The sequence below is a fragment of the Pteropus medius genome, unplaced genomic scaffold (genome assembly GCF_902729225.1).
Source record: "Pteropus medius unplaced genomic scaffold, Ma_sr-lr_union100, whole genome shotgun sequence".
In the NCBI taxonomy this organism is placed as follows: Eukaryota; Metazoa; Chordata; class Mammalia; order Chiroptera; family Pteropodidae; genus Pteropus; species Pteropus medius.
The window spans coordinates 21,584,670-21,605,269 of NW_024354502.1; the positions used below are offsets into that span (position 1 = coordinate 21,584,670).

The 20,600-nt window shown below is 33.7% G+C and overlaps 1 protein-coding gene across 2 annotated transcripts in view; it reads left to right on the forward strand.

Annotated features, from left to right (window-relative positions):
• The window catches only part of RGS22 (regulator of G protein signaling 22), a 174,898-nt gene that overhangs the window by 140,483 nt on the left and 13,815 nt on the right, over positions 1–20,600 (forward strand). Inside the window, exons 21-25 of one of the 2 annotated variants that reach the window (XM_039853590.1) lie at positions 955–1,113; positions 3,140–3,208; positions 5,724–5,885; positions 9,593–9,772; positions 13,302–13,460. In XM_039853590.1, the coding sequence (XP_039709524.1) occupies positions 955–1,113; positions 3,140–3,208; positions 5,724–5,885; positions 9,593–9,772; positions 13,302–13,460 (729 nt within the window). Of the gene's footprint in view, positions 1–954; positions 1,114–3,139; positions 3,239–5,723; positions 5,886–9,592; positions 9,773–13,301; positions 13,461–20,600 lie in introns of both variants that reach the window. The other variant, XM_039853591.1, reaches the window with a different exon arrangement.

Consider the following 20,600-nt stretch of genomic DNA (forward strand, 5'->3'; position numbering starts at 1 on the left):
CCTTATTTTTTATTAAAAAAACAGTATTGTTGCTAATATTGTTGGATTAATATTAAATTCTGGCTAAGAGGGTTTCTCCTTTGTTTTTATGTTAAACATATTATTAGTAGGATTTGATTAATGTTATTAATCAAAGGAGAGCTAAGAATAAGATAATTTTTCCAATGAGCAGTCCAAAAATTTTGAGTGGTATGTATACAGAAACAGGTAGAAAACAGAATCATTTGGAGCAGGAAATAGTATTAATAGCTTGTTGAAGACAATAATTATGCAGAAGGAAGATTTAGGCCACAAAACATTGTATTTTATAAAATGTACTTGCTACCTGAGTAAATCTCTCTGGAGACTATTGTCTGTGTAACCTGGCCTTTTTCTACTTCCTGCTGCCTCTGTATTCTTCTTCTAAGTTGTTGGAACAACTGTCCATTGTCCACCACTTCCAACCCAGTATTTGTTGGTATTATACATATTTATATCTCAGTCAAGGTTGTCTCTTAATTAATGCCTCATTCTCCTCACATGCAAAAGAAAATGATTTCTCAAGAAAATCAATTCGACTAGAGTCACAGATTCATAGGACTAGAAGAGAACTTAGAAAACAAACTAATGCTCTCATTCTACAGTTGAAGATACTGAGGCTATGAAGGGAAAAAAAATGGCATTGCTTGTGGTCACACAGGATAAAAATCCCATTTCTGTGTTCTTTGAAATATATCATAAGCAAAATCGTATATCTAAAACAGCCATCTCATAAATCACAATTCTCCAATGTTAGAGAAGTTATCTGTCTTTCCTATACACAATATAGTCAGGAGCTGTTTTACAGAAAATGCAACTTGTAGCACCTATCAGGTGCTCAACAGATGGTTGGGAGGTGAATGAATAAATTAATGACTTAGTGTCTCTTTTCCAAAACAGAAGTTTGCAGTTTCCGTTTCATTTTTATTTTCTTAGATAATGAATTTAAGCGGTGGCTGGGGGAAGATTCTCCATGAGCAGCTGGATGCACCTATTCTAATTGAAATTCAGAAGCATGTCCTAAATAGGCTAGAAAATGTGTGGTTGCCATTGTTTCTTGCAAGTAAACAGTTTGCAGAACGTCAAAAGATAAAGGTATATGTGTTAGTACTACAATCTTTGGACAACAATTGACAGTACCTCTCAAAACATCACATGTGCGCACATGTTGACCTAGCTGTTGTACTTCTATGACATCGTGGTTAAGAGTGTGGAATCAGACTTCTCAAGTTTTAATCTTAATACCGCCATATGTTAATTGCACACTTTTAAGTTTCATAACCTTAGTTTTCTCATTTGAGAAAAAATGGAGTTAATAAGAGCAGTTACTTCATAAGATTATTGTGAAGATGAAATGAAATGATGTATATTTAATTTCTTAGGTGCCTGGCACACAGCAAACACTCAAATATTATCTATTAATATATTTGCTATTGTTTATATTATTAAGTTCTCACAATAAATGGGCAAGGATATATAAGGAAGAATGATTAAATGAATTGTGATAATTTTGTACTATGGAAAACTGTGTAGATTTCCATGTGCCCTGAGATTATAAAAATGAGATTAAAATATAAAATGAAATTTCCACATGTACTGATGTGGAAGATACTGAGTGAAACAAACAGGATGTAGAAAAATATATAGAAGATAATCCCATTATATATACATATGTCTCTTTGGCTGTCTATGCATTTCTTTCTGTCTGTTTATCTATTTATCTGTCTACTTATCTTTATGTTTATGACAAAAGAGCTAAAGGGATTTGCCTTCTGGGAATGGGTTTGGGAGTGAGAAGGACTTTTTTGCTTTTGCTTTATAAAGTGGGGTATGTGGCTTTTTTTTTTTCTTTTTTGCTTTGTTTTGTTTTTATTTTTTAAAGAGTATGTATTACTTTGATAATTTAAAATATCATTATTACACCTAAAAACAGGCTAACCTGATCTTTACAAAAATAACAAAAGGGGCAGAGAGCAATTTTGGACTTTAATATGCCAAGCACATGCCAGTAGTAGTAATCAGGAAGACTCTAAAAACCCTGCCCTTTATATTCATTTTATCAAACACTTTGAGGCTTACTTATCTGGAAATATCCTTAGTCTTCTGAGCACCTCATGTTATAGAAAACACAGTACAGCCGGGAGCATAGAATTTATAGTATAAAGAAGAGCTGGCTTGTCTTAGGCAAAAAGTTCCTGGAAATAAACTTTGGGATAACTCAAATTTTTTTATTCCTTTCTGCAGGCTAACTCCAATTCCTTATCCATAACCAAGTATAAAGATATTTATCTTACTAATATTATTTACCATATTTCCTCTATTTTTACCCAATGGTTTTATTATAACTTACAGCCATTTCCTAATTTAGCATTCTTTGGGTGGCCAACGACATAAACTGATTCTGGCAGACTTACCCCAAAGACAGAAGAGAAGGGAAACAATTTATTATAAAGTGGAGCTGGAGCATCTCACACACTTAGGGAAAGAATTGACACTCAAACCTTAAAAAGGTCAGGGGCCAGGACAGCTGTGGGAACCCAGCAAGAAAAATGTGCAGATCTTTGCTCCAGCTGTGGGTGTCCAACAGACTCAACAGCAGTGATTCTAGCCTCTGTCTCTCTAGGTTAGCTTCTGGACCCATCTGCTATGGAAGAGGGGTAGAGTCACCTAGCACAGATTGACAGGTTCCCAAGAAAGAGAAAATATTGGCAATAACCTCAAGAAATGTCTACTATATTTCCTGTCTGTGTTGAGTAACTTTTGTACTCTTCTAAAATTAGTCGTGACTAGAAAGCACAAAAATCTGGGAAGCTCTAATGATCTCTCCAGCTTCAGTTTCCATGTGACCCAAACTGAAACTATTATTTACATTTGGGGCAGAACAGTTGGCTATTATTATCTCCATTTTGCAGAAGAGGAAGCTATTTGGAACAGAGAACTTGAGTGAACTGCCCAGGGATCTGAGCAGGACTTCCATTTCTAAATCTGATCCTCTTTCTTCTGAATTGTGCTGTCTCTTTCCCACTTTTTTGACCTCATTTTCAAAGCCATTTAATTAGTAAATTGTTTCAAAACTTGAGACATTCTAAATCACGAATAAAATAATTGGTTTTGCTCTTAGGTCCAAATGAAAGACATAGCTGAAGAACTCTTACTACAGAAGCATGAAAGGAAAATCGGGGTCTGGAAGGCAAGTGATATTTGTTATATTCTTCCTCCTGTAAGTCCTACTCCATTAAATTTTTTTTAAAAAAAAATTATAAGAGTTTAATTATAAGAGCCAAACTGATGACATATGCCAGAGAGCACGATCTCAAATGCTCTCGACCTCTTCTTGTTCAAAGACTCTCATTGAAGACCTTGCTTCCAAAGCTACCAACTGGCTACCGACACTATTCTTAATTGGCTGAAGGGATCCAGCAGAGAGTGTGATTCAACCTTGGCCGCCTTCCTAAAGTGCTCCTTGACTTGCTTAACCTAGAAGTGTCTGATCGGACTTTAAATATGTATTTTTATTTATTTTGCTTATGGTGGTTTTATTGAGACAGGCTGTTCATTCCAGCACATGGTAGTGTATTTATTATTGAGAGTAGATTACACAATGAGGAGTATGCAGCAGAATCAAGCAGGTTACATTATCTTACATTATCCCCCTTTATTTAGAATTACATTTGAGCTTTAAAAGAATTAGGGTAACTATTATATTGGTGATTATTTAAACCACTATAATATGATACCTTATTAGAAATTGCCCATTATGCTTCTTTTTTTAAAATTTTTATTTTATTATTAGTTTCAAGTATACAGTACACTAGTTAGACATTTATATAGTTTATGAAATGACCCCCCTGATTGCTCTTTCTCTCCTCTGGCTGTCCACCTAGCCATTACATTATGCTCCTTAACAAGCACAATAAACATGGTCTTTTTTTTTGAGACTACAAATATATGTGTATTCATCCTTCTACAGGTCTTAATAGAATGTCAAACTAGACCCAGGTTACCCATTGCAAATGAACAAAGATAAATTTTTGTTTGACTGTTAGAGGAGTGTATGTATCTGCTAAGATCCTCTTTTTCTGTATTTTGTTCTTGAAAGGAAATAAACAGTTCTCATGTTTGTCTTTTTCCATATTTTTATTGAAACACTAAGTAGAATGAGCTTATATTTCATAATATTGTGCATTATATATTATTTTCTGTTTAGTTAAATTACAAGTTTTAGTTAAATTACTAAGTTTTAGTATCTTAAGAAGCAGGTCTTAAAAAATTATTTGCTGAGTGAGTTTTAAATAAACATCCCAGTCTAATACATAGTTGTAGCTATTTATAGGGCTATAACTTTAATATGAACCATATGGTGAGAGTCTTAACTTTTTGTCCAGAGAACACGACATGCACCTCACTAAAATGGTGATAGACATCTACTCACTTTATCTGGGTTAAAGGTACCACCATTCATCTAGACTGCCTGGAGTTGCCTTCAATTTTCAGTTTCCAACTCAGATGGACTCCTCAAAGCCCTTCTCTGTAGAGCATTTTTTACTCCTCCAGGCAGAATTAGTTACTTCTTTGTGTTCTCATAGCACTTTTTACATAACTTTCTTAAACACTCATATTAATGGTCACACATGATTTGTTTCAAGAAACTTACTTTATGCATTATCAGTAATGGATATTTATCATGTGTTTTGATTGATTGTTACTATAATTCCTCAATTCATATTAAACAATGCCTTTGCAATGATGAATGGTTGTAGGCTAAACTAAGATTTGGGGAACTTCGATATAATTTATCCAGTAAAAAAAAATCTATTTAGTAAATTCAATAAAATCTATTTCTTACGTTTTTTAATCTGGGAGGGTACAGGGGAATGAATATGTTATCCAGAAGGGTTAAAGTAAAAAAAAATAGATGCCTTTCATTTCAAAATGGTGGAAATGTAAAATAAGTAATACCTTTAAGCATTACTAAAATCCCATGGGTCCTTCAGGCTTTTTTTTTGTTGTTATATAAAGTGAATCCTCATTTAGAGGAAGTTTATTATTGAAAATAATGTATTAATTATTTCTTCTTGTTATTCATTGCTAGTAACAATTTATTATTAAAATAATATAAATATATGTCACTGAAAAACATGATCTTTCCAGTACGGAATTATAGTGAAGATCCACAGTAAATTTTCTATTTAAATTAATTGGTAATTTTTTTCTAAAAATTTTGAAAAAATATCTTGAATGCTCAACTGCTTTTATTTTATAAAAGGCAGAAGAATATGTTAATATATAACACATGTAACATATGTAATGATAAAATAAATAATAACATAACAGTGTATATCATAACATTAATACTTTGTTCTGTTTAAGCACAGAACTCATACTATGCACTAAAATGTAGTTTTTCACCATAGTCTCAAAGTGTAATGATTGTCAGCATTCTTAAACAATGTAGTCATATGTTCTAAATCACCCAATCATTCCTTTTCCTCTCTACCTCTTAAAAAAAATGATGCCGTAAAAATATAAAGGAAACAAGGAGAGAGGAACAGAGGAGGAAAGTTGCCAAATTCTGTTGCATCCATGCCCAAAACTTCAACAGCTTAAAATTAAAGAAGATAGAATTTGGTGATTTTTAGTCTAATAAATGACTTTATTTACTTTTTAAAACACAGCTAATTTTCTGTACTCTCTGTTTTGAACAGCCTGTGGAGAGTAAGTGGATATCTTCATCTTGCGAAATCATTGCTTTTCGTAAAGCATTATTGAATCCAGTTACCGCAAGACAATTTCAACGTTTTGTGGCTCTAAAAGGAGATTTGTTAGAAAACGGGGTGCTCTTTTGGCAAGAAGTACAAAAATATAAGGTATTGTATTAGGAGCTGGAGAAAACCACTTCTTTTTGAGGAGGAAATGCATTAACATATCAGATTATTAACTTTATGGACAAGATTTGCATAAGCTATCCCAATTTTGCCGTCTTCATACCAATATGTAAATATTGAGGTGTTTCTTTTTCTATGTTAGATATGTTATTATTATACAATGAAGAGTAAGGGTGAGCCCTAAAACGATAGTACAGATTTTTCAAGGTAGTCCCATATAGTATGATCTAATGTGAATCTTCCTTATCTGTAAATGTACTATATACATTGTTCCATGAAGAGATCCATATTCAGTAATTTAACTAAGACCTCTTTACAAGAATTCCCAACTATATTCATAGCAAGAGTAATCAAAGATAGTGGATTATAGATAAATAAACCAACAGAGATGAGAGAGGCTTTTCTGTTAGAAAGAATGGCCAAATTCTTAACAAAATAAATAAGTTAAGTAGTGAGGTTCAAAAGCAGTTTATTTTCAGGCTTAAGTGTTTAATGGACTCACATAGAATCTTTGCATTGAAGAGGAATAAAGGACTTTCTAGGTTTTACGATCTGGACTTGAATTCAGGAATGTTGTCTAGAAATGCCTAAGATTAAGCATCCAGCCTCTGCTTAAACACTCCCAGCGGTAGCAGGCTCATTTCCTTGTAAGCAGCCTATTTTATCCCATTATGAAAGTAAGGAATAAAAAATAAAACTGGAATTTAAGAGGATAATGCTTTCAATTGGCCTATAATTTAAGTATATATTATGCAGTACTAATACCCTGCAACATATATATCCTATATGTTAGTAGTTACTCAATCAAATCTACTTCCACATTTTTCTAACATACCATGAAACTGTTTTTTGCCCTTTTCTGTTATCAAATTTTTGTACTATTCTCAACTTAGAAATTTTCTCAGAAAAAAATATTTTGAGAGAAGTTTTTTTTTTTTTCAAAATCTGTCACAAGGGAAGTAATATTAAAATAAATTTTTGAGAATTAGAAAGGAGATAGAGTCTGTTTTCCAGGATAGGCAATTATTATGAGTGGGCAGAAGTATATTTATGCTAATATGAATATGAGTAAGCCCAACCCTGATAAGACAAGAGATAATGAGATAAATCTTGAAAACTAAGTATTAAAAACCATAGACTCATATATAGTCATCTCTTAGTTTTGTGATGATTCCTTCTTTAAGGCTGCCCTCAGTCTTCATTTAGATATCCTTTCTGCATCATAGAATGGAGGATATATAATACTAAGTAGCTATTAAAAGGAGTGAATTTGTTCATTCAGTAAGCATTTATTAAGTATCTAATGTGTCAGCCATTATGCTAGATTGTAGAAATGAAAAGGTGAATATAACGCATCGCCTTCCCTCAAGGAGGGAGACATCTATGAAAATAAATAGCATTAATTATGTTCCGTGTTCTAACTAGGTATTCCCACAGAAGAGGGGATGATGCAAGGAGGGCAGTAGGTCAGGGAAGTGTCAGCAGAAGGGATGATTTTTAAACTGGGTCTTGAAGGACTTTGCCAGGCGGAAGGCATTCCACTAGGCAATGTCTTACTGAGCTCACTTTTGTGTGGCTTACTCTTATTTAATGTTTCCTATCTGCCAGGGATTATCTTATTGCTTTTCATATATTTATTTATTCTTCATAAGAATTTTATGAGGTCAGAGCTATTATTCTCATCACATTACAGATGAAGGCACAGAAAAATTAAGAAAGTCTTGACATCGTATAGCTAATTAAGCAGTAGAACCAGGGCTTTCTGTTGATAAACCTCGTGCCCTTAACCACTAAGTGATGCTCCTTCCCAGTAATGACTGAAGTAATATGCAAAGAGATGGCTACAGTGATCTTACTCGAACATTTTCCTCGTTTGTGAAAAATTGGAAAGAACCCAGATATTCAACAACAGAACACTGGTTACTTAATTATGATACATCTACATAATAGAATACTCTGCAGCCATTAAAAATTATGCTGTAGGAGAATAATCAATAATGGGAAAGATAGTCTTTGATTTTTTAAAACCCAGCTACTGGGAAACAGTATGATTTAATCTAAATGTGTGTGTGTGTGTGTGTGTGTGTGTGTGTGTGTGTGTGTACACATGCGCACGCACATGCACAGGGAAAAGACTGGAAAGATTATGTTCAGCAAATACTTATTGAGCACCCACCAAGAGCCAGGCTAAATCCTGAGGATATACTATGATCAAAACAATCTTCCCTCGTAGAGCTTACAGTGTCATAGGAGGGACAGACAATTGATAGACAAAGCAATTATAACACTGTGATTAGTGCAATGGTGGAGGAAGCACAAGATGCAATGGACATCTCTCCTGGACTGAGGAAGTCACAGAAAGCTTACTAGAGGAAAGTGTGCTTAAACTGAGACTTTAATGACAGGTAAAAATTAACTAGGCTAATGGTATAATAGGGTAGAACAATTAGAAAATAAATAAATTCTGATTCTGTCTAGATTCTGTTCCTTCACTTTCAAAATTAACACTGTATAACTCCACAAATTTTTATTTCACAAGCCTTACTTACATTCCATTTTTATAAACTAGAGTCATCAGATAATTATATATGGTAATATCACTAGTAATGCCAAAAAAATACATTGTTTGATAACACACCAAACATTATGCATTTTTTTGTGGAGATGCTAAATTAAGTAGAAAAAAATGCTAACTGTTGTCTCAGTGTAACATATCAAACTTTTTCACATATAACTTATGCCAAACTGTATGTCAAATTTTATATGGCAAGCATTAGAATTTTCCTTTCTTTGACAGTGTCTATAAGACATGTTATTATAATGCCCATCATATAGTGAGTACCTAATAAATGTTGGCTCATTTCTGCCCTAGAATTATATTTTCAAATTTGTGTGCTCTCTAGTGATTTAGAGAACAATATCTTTGACAGAGAAATGCCAAAATTCAAGCAAAGCTACCTCTTTACTTTAAAAAAATGATAGTCCCACATCTGTGATATAAAATTGGGTCTTTTAAATGTACAATCATTATTTTTACATTCTTTAGCAATAAAGAGCATAATGTAATAGGTTAATTGAAAAAACATAGATACTTAGAGATGCATACTGACACCATCACCACCAGCATTCTGCTTATGTAGCTAGCCTTTTTGAGCCTAAATTTCCTTGGTGTTAAAGCAATTATGGTTGAGAAAGCTTTTGCATCCATCTGTAAGTTTAGTTAGGTGCTCGTTCTCAGTGCTGTCCTAGAACCTTGTATATACCTTTATCATAGCACTTATTAACTATCTCAAATTGGAGTAACATGCTTTCATGCTTCTCCTCCAGTTGACACTGAGCTTTTAAATGGCAGATACTGTGTCTTGGGGCATGCATACCTCAGTGTCGGTCATATAGCAGGCACTCAATATAAAATTGTTAAATGACTCAAAGATCTCTTTCTTTACCTGGAAGAAGAAGCAATCTGGATTAAATGAAACCTGTATTTACATATATTCATCAAAGTCTTAGGTTCCTCAAACCTAAGAGAAATAGAAGCTATGATTTTTTGATAGCCTTGGCATGTCCCAGTGCCCTCTTTACCTGAAATTAAAATGTGTGTATTACCTGAAGGATATATTGACACAATTCTATAGAGTGTTCTAATGATACATTAACTATATATTGTTCTGTCTTTCCTACTCGTCCAGGACTTGTGCCATTCTCATTGTGATGAGTCCATCATCCACAAGAAGGTCATGACTATCATCAACTGCTTTATTAATTCCAGTATTCCGCCAGCTTTACAAATTGACATTCCTTTAGAGCAAGCCCAGAAGATTATTGAACACAGGAAGGAGTTAGGACCATACGTATTTAGAGAGGCACAGGTAAGAGATCATGGCATATGGCTGAGCATATTTGAAAATAGATTTGACAGTCTAGATATTCTTGTAAAGCTTTTGCATTATCGATATTTGGCAAGGTTCCAATCCTCCTACTACTGGGATTTCTTCTATTTAATTTACAAAATCTTTGTGTATACACCGGAACATAAGAAACTGGTAATTGACATTTTGTTGTTTATAATATACAGCAAATATAATTATTAAATAGTGTACTTTGACTTTCCATGGTTATCATTTTTTTGTTTCTAATTTATAAAACTCCAGCTAATTCCCCGTTCTTTTCCCACCATTCATATTTCCTTTTAAAATATCTGCTTCCACAAAAATGTGTGAAATATGTGTGCCCCAAGATTTGTGTATTTTTAAAGATTGGAATATTCACATAGCTCATAAAATAAGTGAGAGGAGATTTAAGTACCCGACCAACATAAAGTACACAAACTCATGAAAGGAAAACCATGCCTGTTAACCTGCTCAAATTACTTCTTTTTAAGATAAATAATAGAAAACAGTGATTTGGTGAACATAATTTATTTGCATTTTGAAAAGCCTTTTAGTGATGTTGTTCCTGAAAAATGATTAAGAAAAATAAATTATAATAGAGGTAATAGAGAAGGCCATGTCATGATTTAAGTGATAGGAAACAGAGATTTAGGGTATGATTGCCCTTGAGCATGGAAAAAGGCCATTATTCCTTAACATTCATTTGTGAGCCAGCTGTGTTCTAAGTCCCTTAAGGAACTGAAAGTGGACTCACAATCCAAATTATGCATTAAAATAGGCAAAAATGTAGAGGAATGATTGAGGATGTGCTAGAGAGAAATAGAGAAAACATAGCGCCAGAACTGTAGCATCTATTAATGAAAAGACCTTAGAGATCTTGGCCTAGCCCAGGTCTCCTTATAACTAGACCCGGGCTTATCCATCTAGATCAAAGTCCTCAAATCTGATGATGACTGTCTGGAGCTGCTTACTCCGGTTGCTTCTGCCATGCTGCCCAGGGACTGCAGCGGTGAACTTTATTGGAATCTTCTAGTTTATGCCTTCTACCTGATTTCTTAAAATGGAGTCCTAGACATATCTTAAATATGGACTCTGGAGCACCAGAAAATAAGAGAATATATTTTTAGGGGCCTTACTCCACTAAATCTATTATTTCTCTTGTGTTTCTGAAAGAAGCTCAGAGAATGGCATCGCTCCTACCCAGGTACACAAGCTAGAGATCTGGTCACCAGCCTCAAGTCTTCTCTCTCCTTCATTCCCTTGTCTCCATATCTTCATTCCCTAAAATGTATCCCTTTCTCTCCTTGTTATCTGTCATTCTATCTACTTTTCTCTAACTCGGTGCCACTACCTCGGTCCCCATATGCAACATCTCACATTAATTACCAAAATTCCCTGTGTCTAGATGCTCTTGAAACCATTTAACTCACTGCAGACAGAGCCATCTTTTCTAAAATGTATATCTGATCATGTCGCTTCTCTGCTTTCCATTTCAATTACTCTCCATTGTCCTCAGAATGAAGACCATACTCCTTCCTACACATCTCTATCTCCCAGTCTTACTTCCATAAAGATGCCTTATTCTCTTTCCTCCTGAGCTTTTTACAGTATCTTCTATTCCTTCTGTTTTTATAATAATACTTATTACACAAAATTGAAAATGACTGTTCTCATGCCTGACTTTCCCATTTAGAATATACGGTGTTTGAGGGCAGGGACTCTTTCTTATTTTCCTTTGTGGCCTCAATGCCTGGCAGAGGAGAGGCACTCAGCAACATTTTGAACACATGAATGAGTGATGTGCGAAGAGATCTATCACGACAGAAAGGAGTAAAATCAGATTGGAAATGAGAGCAAAGCTGAGTGAAAGAACTAAGTAGTAACTTAAAAACTGTGGCCTGCTTTAGTATTATTACAAGTGTAGACTGTGCCTATCCCCCACCCATACCCCTAGTAGCTTGAAAGTTGTCATCACTTAGCCAAAGTTCTTATCACTGGACCTTTTTACTTGTACTAAAGCCATTGTCCACCTGCTGGCAGTGGACAAAGCTCTATATTTATTAAAACATTTTCTTACCCACAGTTTGGTTATCTTTTAAGGTTCTGGAGGCACAGGGTAATTTTCATGAATAACATGTGTTATTAACCTAAAATCTTAATTACAATTTTTAGGAATAGAGCAATTTTATGTTTGCCTTTAAAATTTTTTCTTACTTGGGTGACTTCTACTGGAATGCCTTCTAGATGAAAATAAATATATTTGAGAGTTGGGAATAACTCAGGTTTTGGAAAGACAACTGAAAAGTAAGGTCAATAGTTGGTAAATAAAGGAGGGAGAGTATTTAAGTTTAAGAAATTTATATAAAAACTACAATGATCCCTGAACATTGGAGCAAGGGATTACCTAATCCCTTGCAAGGCAGGTAAATTAAAAAAAAAAAAATTTAAGCCTGCATTTATCAAATAAAGTATATTTAGCTTTTGTGTTCACAATCCCAAGAGGCTACAGAATTCAATGACAAAGTTATATTTTAAAAGGAGTACATGCTTTTAGAATTACTAATAAAATCCATGTACAGAAAAGAGGTGTGATGAAGTATGCTAATTCAAGACTCTGTTGGTCACTGCAACATTTTCTTTTTTAAAATTCCTCTTTTCCTCTGAAGAGTTGGCTTGGAGCCTAATGGGATGGTTCATTTCTCTCCAGGGCATTAGGGAAAGGCCATTCCTAGCAACAAGATGTTGGACTTGATCTGATGTGGCAAGTCCTACCTTCTTGGAAGTAATGTATGTCTCTGGAACTAATGGAGAAACTTGGCATGGGAATTTGAGCAACAATTCTTATCTCTATAAATATCACAATTAATCACTTACTGTAGTGTGTCCTCATAGAAAGCATTTGTCCAGGATACCACTCTGCTTTTTAAATGTTACTTTTCTTGCTCTCACATAAAAGAGAGATTGTATCATTTAAAAGTTACTCAAGATTTATTCTTAGATCTGCAACTTTGTTTAAGAGCTTTTCCAGAGGCAAAATGGTATTTCCTTTCTCTTAAGAGAAAGAAAAGGGGTGGGGGGAGGGTGGAGAGAAGTTCCCCTTGATGAACTGAATATTTGAAATACTTGCATCAAACAGCAGAGTGTGCGACAGATTAACTAGTGTATGTTTTAAAAGAAAATATAAATTTCTTATTTAAAAAGACCTAATGGATTCTTTATTAATACAATCAATTGGTTAGGGAAACATAAAGAATAAAGTGACTTTTAAGTGTATGTAAGTATATGTTTTTTTTTTCTTTAAAGAAAGACTACTCATTGGTAGTAAAAAACACTGATGATAAGCATGTGTTGAGCTAAACTATACCAAGATGTCTGGAAACAATAAGTTAGAGGAAATATGCTGTGTATTAAAGATATAATAGTTAATCCATTATTATGGTGAATTAGAGTTTAAATTGGTACAGTTGTATAAAATTATAATCTGAGACATACTTTGTTTTTTATACAGATGACGATTTTTGGGGTTCTGTTTAAATTTTGGCCTCAGTTTTGTGAATTTAGGAAGAACTTAACCGATGAAAAAATTATGAGTGTTTTAGAGAGACGACAAGAATATAATAAGCAGAAAAAAAAAATTGCAGTCATGGAAGACGAAAAATTTGCAAAGGTGAGATGACTTATTTTGGGTTTAATCAGACTTTTAAAAAGGTATTTGATATGTGTGACTTTATAGAAGAATTTAGGCTGCAGAAAAATACAGAAGAGTTATAGAATACAGATTTTAGTGGCTTTAAGCCTTCAGTCAGAAGTTTCAGACTTGGTTCTGAATTCTTTGAAATTCATCTCAAATGTCATCTCTTTCTGTGTGAAGACTTTCTTGACACCCTCCTAGGCAACTCAAGCAACTCATACCCACGGTGGTCATATTCCTCCCTCTTTTGGGGACATTTTATATTGTCTTGTGATTAAGTTTTTATATCTGTCATCCTCACTGGATTGAGATCCTCGAGAACAGTATCTGCTTATTCATCTGTGTCTCACAAACACTTAACACCAGTGTGCAGCACATGCTCAATTGTTAATCATTGCTTACTGAATAAATCAGGAATTAATTAATTAATTAATTAATTAAAAATGGGAAAAAAAATTCTGTACCAGAGGCAGCACTTTCAGTATTACAATTACAGAATGATACATTGACTGTGAAATTTATAAATATGAATCATAAGTTGTTCAGCCTACCTGTTTTTTTAATTTTATTTTATTATTAGTTTCAAGTGTACAGTACATTGGTTAAACATATATATAGTTTATAAAACAATTCCCCTAATTGCTCTTTCTCTCCTCTGGCTCTCCACCTACATTACATTAATGCTAACTGCATTCCCTGTGCCCGGCTCCCCATCCCTGTGACCATCTATCAACTACTAATTTGTACTTCTTTAACCCTTCTCCATATTCTCACAGTCCCCAACTCCCCTCCCCTCTGTCTGTCACCAGATTGTCTTCTATATTTGTGAGTCTGTTTTTGATTAGTTCGTTCTTTTGTTTCTTAGTTTCTGCATGTAAGTGAAATCATACGGCATTTATCTTTCTGTCTGACTTATGTCACTCAGCATAGTAACCTCTAAGTCCATCCATATCGTTGTAAATGGTAGGATTTCATTTTTTTAATGGCTGAATAATATTTCATTGTATATATGAACCATAACTTCTTTACCCAGTCATCTGTTGATGGGCATTTAGGTTGCTTCCATATCTTGGCTATTATAAATTTTACTGCCATGAACATAGAGGTGCATGGATCTTTAAGAATTATTGTTTTGGTTTTCTTTGGATAAATACCCAGACTGTTTTCCATAGTGGCTGTACCAATTTGCAATCCTACCAACAGTATATGAGAATTCCTTTTTCTCCATATCCTTGCCAACACGTTGTTATTTGATTTATTGATGATAGCCAGTCTGACAGGTGTGAGGTGATAGCTCATTGTGGTTTTAATTTGCATTTTTCTGATGATTAGTGACCTTGAGTATCTTTTCATATGTCTATCAGCCATCTGTATTTCTTCTTAGGAGAAATATCTTTTCAGGTCTTCTGCCCATTTTTTAACTGGATCATTTGTTTTTTGTTGTTGAGTTGTATGAGTTCTTTATATATTTTAGATATTAACCTCTTGTCAGATGCATCATAAGCGAATATCTTCTCCCATTCAGTCTGTTGTCTTTTTGTTTTGTCGATGGTTTCCTTTGCTATACAAAAACCTTTTAGTTTGATGTAGTCCCATTTGTTTATTTTTTCTTTTGTTTCCCTTACCCATGGAGGTACATCTGAAATATCAGAAAGTTTACTGCTTATGTTTTCTTCTAGAATTTTTGTGGTTTGGGGTCTTACATTTAATTCTTTAATCCATTTTGAATTTATTCTTGTATATGGTGTAAGAAAGTGGTCCAGTTTCTTTCTCTTTCTTGCTGTCTTGCTTTCTTGCTTTCTTTTTTGCATGTATCTGTCCAATTTTCCCAGCACCATTTATTGAAGAGACTGTCTTTACCCCATTCTATATTCTTACCTCCTTTGTCATAGATTAAGTGAGCATATAGGTGTGGATTTATTTCTGGGCTCTCTTCTGTTCCATTGATCAATATATCTGTTTTTATGCCAGTACCATATTGTTTTGATTACTGTAGCCTTGTAGTATAGTTTGATATCAGATGTTGTGATACCTCCAACCACAACAAAATATCACAGACTGAATGATTTAAACAACAGAAATTCATTTTCTCACAGTTCTGGAGACTAGAAAGAAGTCCCATATCAAGTGGCCAACTGATTCAATTGTTGATGAGAGTTCTCTGCTTTGTTTATAAATGGCTGCCTTCTCCCTGTATTCTCATAAGGTAGAGAAACAAAGAGATTTCTTTCTCTTTTCCTCTTATTAGGCCACAATTCCTATGGATTAGGGCTCCACTCTTATGACCTCATTTAACCTTAATGACTTCTCACAGACCCTATCTTCACATACAGTCACACTGGAAGTTAGGACTTTAATACATAAATTTGGGGTGGGGGGTTGCACAATTCAGTCCATAGCACATATTGTGCAACATGTCTTTCTATATCTTATTTTTAAATTTAATTTTGTGTTTTAATTCTACCCACACAGATATACTAGTATCTAGTTTATTCAATTTAATTCCTGCACACTCTTCCATCATATGAATAAATATACTGTTTTTATTTAACTATTTGTCTATTGTCGGATATTTGTTTCCAGTTTTTATCTTTACAAACAGCCCTTCAGACAACTGTAACTATTACTGTAACTATTCGTATGTACAAAAAAAATTGGGATTGCTGAATAGTGTAGAATATGTGCGTTTTTAGTAGAGTATGTGCTACCATTCTGTTTTCTCTGCGAATGTGTCGGTTTATATTTCTACCAACAGTACATGAGACTACTGGTTTTTCCCACTTGGTAGTCCCCACTTGATATGTTCAGATTTTGAAATTTTTGCCAATCTTTGAATGGCAAATAGTATTCATCATGATAATGCATTTGTTTACATTTTCCTAATTATTAATAAGGTAGAGCAACTCTTCACTTGTTAACTATTTGGCTATTTGGATCAGGATTGTAATGAACCTATTGATCAGTTTAGGGAAATTTTATGTCATAACAATATTGTGTCTTCTATACATAAACACAGTATATCTATATTTGGTTCTATAGTTTTCAATGACATATCTTAAATGTGTTTTATAAAATTTATTCCAAAGTATTTTATATTCAAAATAATGCTGTTGCTATGATATTTTTCAATTTAAATTCCAAATGATTTTTAGAAAAATTTATTTTGAAATAATATCCTCAAAAAGTTGCAAAGATAGTAGAAAAGTCCCATGTACCCTCACCCAGTTTTTCTCAATGGCTACATCTTACAATAGTAAAGATAGGAAATTGATATTGATACAAGATGTATATATAGTTTTATACCATTTTATCACATGTGCAGATTCAAGTTAACAACACCACCTTCAGGATGCACCACAAAGATCTCCCTTGTGACTAGGACATGTTCACACAATTATCCCTAGTGTCTGACAGCCAGGAGTCTCTTCTCTATTTCCGTGATTTGTCATTCTGAGAATGCTGTATAAATGGAATCATAGAGGATGTGACTTTGAGACTAGCTTTTTTCACTCAACATAAATGCCCTTGAGATCCATCCAAGTCGTATATATCCACAGTTCATCCTCCTTATTGCTGAGTAGTGTTCTATGGTACCTCTATGCCACATTTTAACCATTCACTCATTAAAGGACATTCGAGTTGTTTTCTGTTTTAGGCTAGTACAATAAAATATTAATAGAGTTACTCCTTTTTAGAAGTTACTTCTTTTTTTTTTGTTTATTTGAGTACTTTAATAATAGCTTTACTGAAATTTAATTCACAAAACCATAAATTTACACTTTTGAAGTATACAATTTTGGTTTTTGTGAGTCATGCAATCATCACTACTACTTAATTTTAGAATATTTTCATCATCCCAAAAAGGAACTCTGTACCTGTTAGCTAGCATTCTTCTCTTCCTCCAGTCCCTGGAAGCCACTAATCTACTTTCTACATTTGGACATTTCATATAAATGAAATCATAAAACACATGGGTTTTTGTAATTGGCTTAGTTCGCTTAGTATAATATTTTTAAGGTTCATTCATGTTGGAGGATTTATCAGTACTTCATTCTTTTTATAGACAAATAATATTCTACTGTATGGCTATACTACATTTTGTTTATCCATTTATCAGTTGATGTACATTTGGGTGGTTTCCTCTTTTTAGTTATTATGAATAATGGTGCCATGCAAATTTTTGTACAGTTTTATGTGTGGACATATGTTTTCATTTTACTTGGAAGCTAAAAGCTGAATTGTTGGCTCATGTGATAGCTGTATATTTAACCTTCTGAGGAACTGCCAAACTTCTCCCAAGCTGCAGAACCAGCTTGCTCTCCTTTGGTGTTTGCATGGCTTATCTTTTTCCATTCCTTTGCTTTACTACCTATGTCAATATTTTTTATTTAAGTTTCCTGTAAACAGCATATATAATTATTATTTTTTTAATCTACACTGTCAATCTCTGTCTTTTAACTGCTGTATTTAGTCTATTTATCTTTAATATAATTATTGATATGATAGTTCTTAAGTCTGCCATTATATTTTTTTGTTTGTTCCTTTTATTTTATTCTTTTCTGTTCCCTTTGTTTTTCATTCCTGTGGATTACTTGAACATTTGTTAGAATTTCATTTTGGTGTATTTTTTTTTGTTTAGATATTTTAGTTGTTGGTTTAGATATTACATTATATATACTTATCACAGTCTATTGGCGTTAATAGTTTACCAGGTTGAATACAGCTTAGAAACCACCTCCCTTTATGTCTATGTCCCTTTCCTGTCATCTGTTTACATATCTTAACTATTTCCTCAATATATATAGAGAACCATCAGACAATTTAATAATTTTTCTCCTCTTTAATTCTGCCCCCAACACCCCACTTCCACCTCTGACCTATGGATGTTGCTGTCTCTCCTTAAGAACTGGATCTCTGAAGGCAGGGCATCTCCTCTCACAAGCTCACAGCACGCACCCGGGTCCTGGTGCTCCTGGGGGCCTGGCATCCCTGGAGCATTCGGGGGACCTGGCACACCCAGGATATGGTTCGTGGCTCCACCTGGGACACGAACCTAGGACCTTCTGCATGTAAAGCAGACATGCTAACTGCTACACTATGGGGCCACCCCCACAATTTAATAATTTTTGCTTCAACCATCAAACATAAATTAGGAAACTCAAGGGAAAAGAAAAGGCTATTCTATTTACTTTTCCCTATAGGTAACTATTGTTTCTCATATACTGCTTTCAAGATTTTTTTGTCTTTAGTTTCAGAATTTCGATTATGATGTGTCTTGTGTGCATTTCTTTGGGTTAATTCTGTTTGAGGGTTGCTCAGTTTTTTGAGCTTGTAGGTTAACGTCTTTTGCCAACTTTGGAAAGGAGATTTGTATACATATTACATATGTATATATACACTTTCTGATCTACATATATTATTTTTATGCATATTATATATTATTTATATATATGTATGGATGTGTGTAAAATGATGTATATTAATCCCTATCTATCTGTCTGTCTTCCTATATATTCAGTCAAATCTCCCTTGGACACATTCTAGCTTAAGTTCTAAGATATTTTTGGCTTTTTCTACAGTCTTCGTTTAAGTTCAAATAACTATCATTTTACATTTTTCATATTTTTTGTCTGTTTGTCTTGAGTTTCTGGATTTATGATTTGGAGTATTCTCTCATATATGTAAATGTTCCTGTAAGAATATTTAATTCATTTTGGGCTTTTATGTTATAGTTTTCCTCTGATTCGTTATTGGATTTCTTGGAGAGTAGTGTCATCAACTGAAATGTTGGAGTTCTTATTTTGTTTTATTTTTATAGTGGTTTTATATGGATATCACTTGCCATATAGCAGAATACTGTGCTCTGATGAAAAGCAAATAAACTATCACCACAATAATAAACATGGATGAATATCAAGAGTATGATGTTGAGTGGGAAAGTTGCAAAAGAGTAAATTGAACCAGTCAATTCTATTTATTTAAAGTTCAAAATTATGCAAAACTAAGCAATACTAATGTGGTAAACTATAAACAAAAAGGAATGGTTACAAAGTTCAGTATAGTGATGACCTTTATGGGTGAGGCAGAGATAGATGATGAGATTGGGAAGTAACACAAAGGGAAACAAAGGTCCTGATAATATTGTACTTCCTAAGCTTGGGGGATGTTGTTATTATTCATATATTATGTGTGTGTCATAAATATTTTCATAGGTATTTAATTACATTTTTGTATGAGTGATTGGACTTTCAGAAGTTCATCTGTGCTGATGTGTTGTGTCATCTGGAGGTTGAGGTTATTTCCAGTACAGAGTGGGAATCAAGGAAGGAATAAGAGCCAGAAAATAGAAGGTGCCTACAAAACCTTGCTTCTAATTCTTCACACTGTACTTCATATATTTCTGTTGATGTGTTATGAGTTCTATAACCATGGGGCAAATTCATATATATAAATGAAATGTTATTAAATGTAATTATTTTTGGATTATTTATTTTTAAATTTTTCACGATTATTTCACTTCCAATGGTTTAGATGATAAATGATAAATAAAATAACACCAAATCTGATTTTTTTCTCCAACTATGCATCTAGTCCATACTATGTAATATGATAAGGAACAGAGTTCGCTAGATTAAAATCCTCATATTTAACTTCTCCAGTGTCTTAAGGCAAGTCCATATCCAAATGATCTGCATGCATATGACAGTTGATTGGTTCAGGAAGTAAAGGTAATTGGATTGATTTAGGGGGAGGAGAAAAAAGAATGTTGTCTAACATCTATGCTTGGAGCTCTTTTCTGATTCAGCCTGTGGCATGTGAATAACTTCACCAATCTGATGAGCCTCACATGAGTCTGCTGTATTTTCTACTGATGTGTTCTAAATAGTTTCTCAACAGAGCTTTCATTCTAATCCTTTTGTTCTTTCTTTCACTAGACTTTTATTAATCATCTACTACATAGAGTTTCTTGATTGTCCACTACATATTGATCCCTACTACATATGCTAGGGATGTGAATATAATTTACATATAGTATAAGGGTAGATAAACACATTTCACATGTGCACTTATTTTAACATGGAAAATATAAGGTAAGGAAGACCATTAGAGCAAAAG